The 5,856-nt window shown below is 38.7% G+C and overlaps 1 protein-coding gene across 1 annotated transcript; it reads right to left on the bottom strand.

Moving 5' to 3' along the window:
• Window positions 1-3,946: 3,946 nt before the first annotated feature.
• LOC308621872 (ras GTPase-activating protein-binding protein 2-like) lies at window positions 3,947-5,638 on the bottom strand. Its single transcript, XM_081242691.1, has one exon. It carries the CDS (start codon window positions 5,616-5,618, stop codon window positions 4,269-4,271), a length of 1,350 nt encoding a protein of 449 aa, XP_081098817.1. The 5' UTR covers window positions 5,619-5,638; the 3' UTR covers window positions 3,947-4,268.
• Between the last annotated feature and the right edge of the window lie 218 nt (window positions 5,639-5,856).

Here is a 5,856-nt window from a genome sequence, read left to right as displayed (position 1 = left end):
CCCCCAAGTAGGACCTTAGAGTTGGAACATTTATTTATGTTCCTCTTATCTTTTGTCACTCACTGACTGACCTCAGGCATAAGGTGTAACCTCTTAGTTTTTAACTACAACAACTGTGAAGTGAAAGAGATTTAGTTAATGAAGCTGAGAATGTGTGCTATTAGGGGCTTGACTTTGAAGCCAAATGCACCTGGGGTCAAGTCCCAGATGTGCTGCTTGCTATTTTTTGATGATTGGAAAGTCTCAAAGCTTTGGCTTCCTCATCTGAAACCCAGGATGCTCTTTGGATTTTTGTAAGGATTATATGAAATGGTATATGTACTGTAGCCTGATGCCTTGATTTAATATGCACTCAATAATTATTAGTTCCTATTATAATTAATTTCATCATCATTATCATCATCACCATCAATACTACCTTATAGCTCTGAAAATCTATGACTCATTTCACTAATTATTATGGATAATTGTTGATTTAAAGTAATTGTTTTGATTTAAGGCACAAGGACCGTTGGTATATGCATTGTGAGAAGGGAAATCTGAAGCTTGGGTTTCAGGTTTTTTCCACTCTTTGTAACTGTAAGATTAAATACAAGAAGCTCTTCATTTATAAATTTGCTAGTTATGGTCTTTTTACTCATGAACTTTGTTGACCTTAAAAGTAAAACAACCAGTTATTTTACCAGCAATATGAGTTTATTCAGGAATAGCAGGTAATTGAAATTCAGAACAAGCATTTTATAGCAAAAAATACAGGCAAGTCTGGAAAAAAAAGGGAGAGGAACTTTTGTTCCTAGAGAAAAAGGGGAAGTTGGGAGAGGTGTTATAAACAAAGAGTCCATTGGTGGAAACTGGGAGTTCGAAGTGTAGTGACTTTTCATTGGTTGAGTTGTGACAGTCTCTCATTGGCTCGTCTGTTGCCAGGCAAGGAGGAAAGCTATCCTTTCTCTTGCTGAGGTAGTGAAGTAGTAACTTTTTTCCTGTCAGAGATGTCAAATACATCTCTTCCTGTTTGAGGTCTGCAGACAGCAGTAAGTGGTTGGGCTTGACAGCTCCACTTTCCACTTCCCAACTTCAATTTAAATGAGGTTTCCTTTATTTATTTTCACATTTCCTGTTTGATCAAGATCTTTTCTTAAAAGCATGAGTGATCAAAATCAGGTTTTCTAAATTCAGTGTCTTTTGTTCCTCAGTGCCAACAAGGACCTTTCCTGGGTGTCATGTACACATCAGAGGAAAAGTGCATGGATTAGGAAACTACTGAGATCACCTTTAAATAATAATGAGATGTAAGAAGTCTACATCTTAGCAAGGTCATAAGCATTGGCAATCAACTTCACGCTTTGTGCCAGCATCACCTTATAGGGTATAGGTTTTTGTTAGTTTGTTTTAAAAGTTTAACAAGCAACAAGTTAAAAACTTAAAAAATAATCATACAAAACAGAACTAAAAGTAACATGACAATTCCAAATTATATGATGGTTCCAAATCAGGAGCCCAGACCTGAAGGTAACCAGCTAAATAGATCAAAAGATCATAAATCGTTTGGTGAAATTTCTTACAGCCAATGTACTTGTTCCTTACTTTTATGCGATTGGGTTTCTACTTCCCCAGAGGAGTTTAGCCACATGCAACAGGTGGTGTTTGTTCCTTGTTCAGCAAGGGCTAAGAGATTATCAAAAACAACCTTGTCCAGAGAGTCTAAGGAATTTCTTGGGCATCTATTGCTTTAGCACCAGATTCTGCAATACTTTTAAGAGTTAAGAAGAGGCTTCTAATAACATTCTCGTTTGTATTTACTCCCAATCAAGTAAACATGGCCCTGCCAAAGGAAGTGATTCCTGAATCATAAATCCCTCCTCAAAGTTTCTTTCTAGAACAGTTAGGGACAAAATTAAATAACCTAAGAGGCATTGCCCAATTGTGCACCAGCCATCTAGGCATTCATAGACCCAAGGAGAATGAATACCATCACAGACAAATATAAATCCTGTTGGGGCACAATTGCCTGTTCAAGACAGGGGTCCATCAGATTTTTAGCACATGTGGGAAGAGAACCTCCTAGCCTAAGTAAAGAGTCATCCAAAATTCTAGAAGTTATTCCCCTTAGCAATGGCCTGGGAGATACAAATGAGGGTGTTATCTTTCTAGGCCAATGCTGAAGTAAAGGAAAGAAAGAAAAAAAGAAAGGGTTTCATGCTTAGTTAAAGTTGGAAGTCTTGATCTGGCATCTTGGACAGAAGCAGTTTACATCAATGTCAGCTGCTTCTCTTCCTCATCAATTTCATTTGGAGGTCTCCAGCGTTTGTACAGAACCAGATATCAGGTGAAGCTTTCTTTAGCTGTGAGATGTACACTGAAGGTTCAATGCCTTCTAGTTCTGCAGCAGTGTCAGTGGTCAGGACCATTTAGTAACGTCTCTCCCAATGGAGCTTGAGGGCTTCCTCTTCTGACATTGTCAGAATACCAGTCACCAGGCTCTAAATTGTGACCAATGGGATCTTCTGAATTGGGATTGAGGGAAGCCTCTTTAACGTGTTGATGATAGACTTAAGAATAAGAAATTACAGACTTAGAGTAGCTGGTCATACTAACAAGAGACAAGGTATCAGAAGAAAGATGTATACCAATAGACTTGACTGATGATTGGAGGTGATAGGGACAGTGATAATTCCAAGAAATTTGCAAGGTTTTCATTAAGGCTTATATAATTTGCTGAGTGAAGTAGGTGTCTCAATCCCTAGAGATTGTGAAAAAATGGAGTTTTCCAGGGAGCTGGGAAGAACCAAGCAGCTGTTTTGGGCCTCCCATAGCCTTGGCTATTTAATTAACAGCCATTATTTACCTGTCTTAATTTCTCTAGTTCAGGAGTAGACTGTTGCCATGTTACAAGAACATCAGGGTGACAAAAGTCTGACAGTAAGGGGGTATTTTTTTCTTTCAGAAGCAGAATGGACTTCATCCACATGTGTCACAATCTTTATAGATTCTGTTGCTTCTGTCCTTGTGTAATAGTAAGCTAGGGCATTCCCTTGATACTCACATTCAGTCTGTTTAATGAAAGCCTCAATTTTGAAGACAGCAATTTCAGAAGGTAAGAGATTAGTAGTAAGCATGTCATTTATTAGTTGCCCATTTACTAGTTGCCGATTGTCAAAGATCAAATGAGAATTCACTACAATGGAATTGACAAAGCATTTTTTTTCTGTAACATACAACATTCTAACTAGAATTACAAGTGATAACATTATACTGGGATGTATCAGATTTTTAGGAATTTTATACAATTTCTAAAACAACTTATATAAATAACATTAACCTATACAATATAACCTAAGAAGTTTTATTGTCACTTATTTGGCAACACTTCCCATGTAATTTAGTCCAAAGAAGCCTAATTAGTATAACATCTCTCTTTTTATAAGGCAAGAGAACACATCTTTTGAAATGTTGCAGGGGTCCTCTATAAGATTTCAAAGTTAATTTAAGGTCAAAAAGAATTTATTTAGAATTTGGGGAGTTTGTCAAAAATATCAAAAGATTTCAAAACACTTGACTAAATACAATCACAGATTTATTATAGCACAAGATTTAATTACCTCTCTGATCAAAGTGTTAATAAAAGATATCAAAGACAAATACAGAAGGTTACATAGTTGTTAGCAATACTCAGTTCTTACTATTGAAAAAATTCAGTTTTCTTAAAATAATCAAAGACCTGATTGATACAACATTAAAACAGGAAATTATTTTTCTAAAGCACAGAATATTTGCTTTCTAGGCAAATTACTTAAAAAGAAAAACCATTACAATTTCTTATCAGGAACAGACCAACGGTCCAATAAAACTTTGTTCTTCTAGCAAGTGAAGGAAAGTTGAGTTTTAGTTTTACATAAGTACACCATTTATGTTAAAGCTTAATTCTTTTTTTTTTTTTTTTTGTGCAGCAGAGGATTTTTTTTGACTCAAAGGACCTGAATTCAGTTGGGCATGTCCTTTTAAGTTCATTTTGTTGCAGACAGTTTAAGATATGGTCATTTCTCAGTCCTTAGTTCTCCAAGTCTAGATTTATAAATTAACAATGCGAATCCTGTTGTAAAACTAGGGAAATAATGTCCACCTCAATTTAACTGATAACCAAAAGATGATTTTCACATCAAAGAAATGATCAAAAAGGCTGTGTCACATTCCAAAGCCAAAAAAATTTAACAAGAATGCAAACACGATGAATAATGTACCACTGCCAAGACTTTGCCAACAGTGGAGCCTCAGCGACGCTGTCCTGTGAAGCGGCCTTCCATCTGCCCGGTTCCTCTCCCAGAGCCAAGTTTCTGTGCCATGCCACCTCTTGGAGGGGGTCCTCTTCCATCCCGGTCCCGCAGCATTCCACCGCCCACTATTCCACGGGGACCACCAGGACCTCGATCATTGCGCCTAATATCCCTGCGATCATCACCACCACCTCGAGTTTCTCGCTCTCTGGCAGCTCTTGTCTTTTTCTCTTCCACATTTAAACGTACTTCCCCTCGAAACATAATTGGTTTTGCAATTAAGATTCTCTGAACTGGTTCAGAGTCATCAAAAACCACAAAACCAAAATTTGGAAGCTTTCCCCCAACACCCTTGGTATTGATGCGAAGTTCCACAACGTTTCCAAAACTCATGAAGAACTCTTTCAGTTCATTTTCATCAATATCATGTGGCAAGTTACCAACAAAGAGTTGATGACTATCTGGATACTGAATTATTCTACGGTTATCAGCTTCATTCTGTTCAATATCTCCTCTGCCTGGTCTTGGTCCTCTAGGAGGAAAACCAGGTCGTTCTCTAGGTCGCTGTTCACGCACACGAGGTGGCTGAGACTGAACTTCTGGTTTAGCTTCCACTCTCGGCTTTGGTGGCTCCTGTGGCAGAGACACAGGCTCAGCGGGAGGAGGAGAAGCAGACTTCTCCTCTAACTCCTCCAAGTTCTTCTCCTCCACTTGCGGTTTCTGCTCTTCAGTCTTTGTTTCAGATTCCGGCTCAGGTTCAGGTTCATGAGACGATTCTTCCAATGGCTCCTCTATTCCATTAGTCACAGGGTGAGCTTCATAGTAACCACTGTTAGCATTTTCTTGCACAGGTTCTGGAGATGGTTGCCTTTCTTCTTGTTCCTCTTCTACTTCATCTTCTGATTCTTCATCAAGTTCTGGTTCAGAATCACCAAATACTTCATCTTCATAACGAAACATATCATTGTGAACATAAAACTTATTTGGAACAGATCCTTCAGGAGCCAGAACAAAGGTTTGCATAAACTTCCTCTCTGGCTGTCCACTATTAGACAACAAACCCATGACCTGGACCACTACTCCATCACTCAAGGTTGCATGAGCATCCACATGACGAATTTTAGTATGACATTCGCTGAAGTTCAGAGATAATACTTTGTGGTGTATATCATTTTGGCCATAAACTGCCTCCTGGGGCTTTCCACTAGCATCTACTCCACCATGAACATAAGAAGAATTCCTGCCATAAAACCTGTGTAAATATTCTGGAGCTTTATTCAGCAAAGTATAATATTGCCTCACAAACTCCCGCCCTACCAGCAGCGGACTGGGCTTCTCCATAACCATTTCTTTGCTGCACAATGTCAAATGCATCATTACTCTAGGCCATTGTCTTACTTCATTCAACACAGGCTGGGTAAATAGGTGGGACAACACAAACTCATTCAAGATTTACCTTCTATATATATGCCAGATTCTCTTAAGGGAAGTCCTTGGTGATCCAGTGATTAGGACTCTGCACTTCCACTGCAGGGGGCACGGGTTCGATCCCTGGTTGGGAAACTCCAACCAACAGCGGCGGCGG

Source organism: Mesoplodon bidens (genome assembly GCF_964165515.1).
Source record: "Mesoplodon bidens genome assembly, chromosome: 1".
Lineage (NCBI taxonomy): Eukaryota > Metazoa > Chordata > Mammalia > Artiodactyla > Ziphiidae > Mesoplodon > Mesoplodon bidens.
The sequence above is the reverse complement of the archived record's forward strand: the minus strand, read 5'-3'. Positions and strand labels throughout refer to the sequence as shown.

What these genes read in the sequence shown, in the direction of transcription:
- LOC308621872 (XM_081242691.1), bottom strand. Translation starts at nt 5,618, where the DNA reads ATGGTTATGGAGAAGCCCAGTCCGCTGCTGGTAGGGCGGGAGTTTGTG.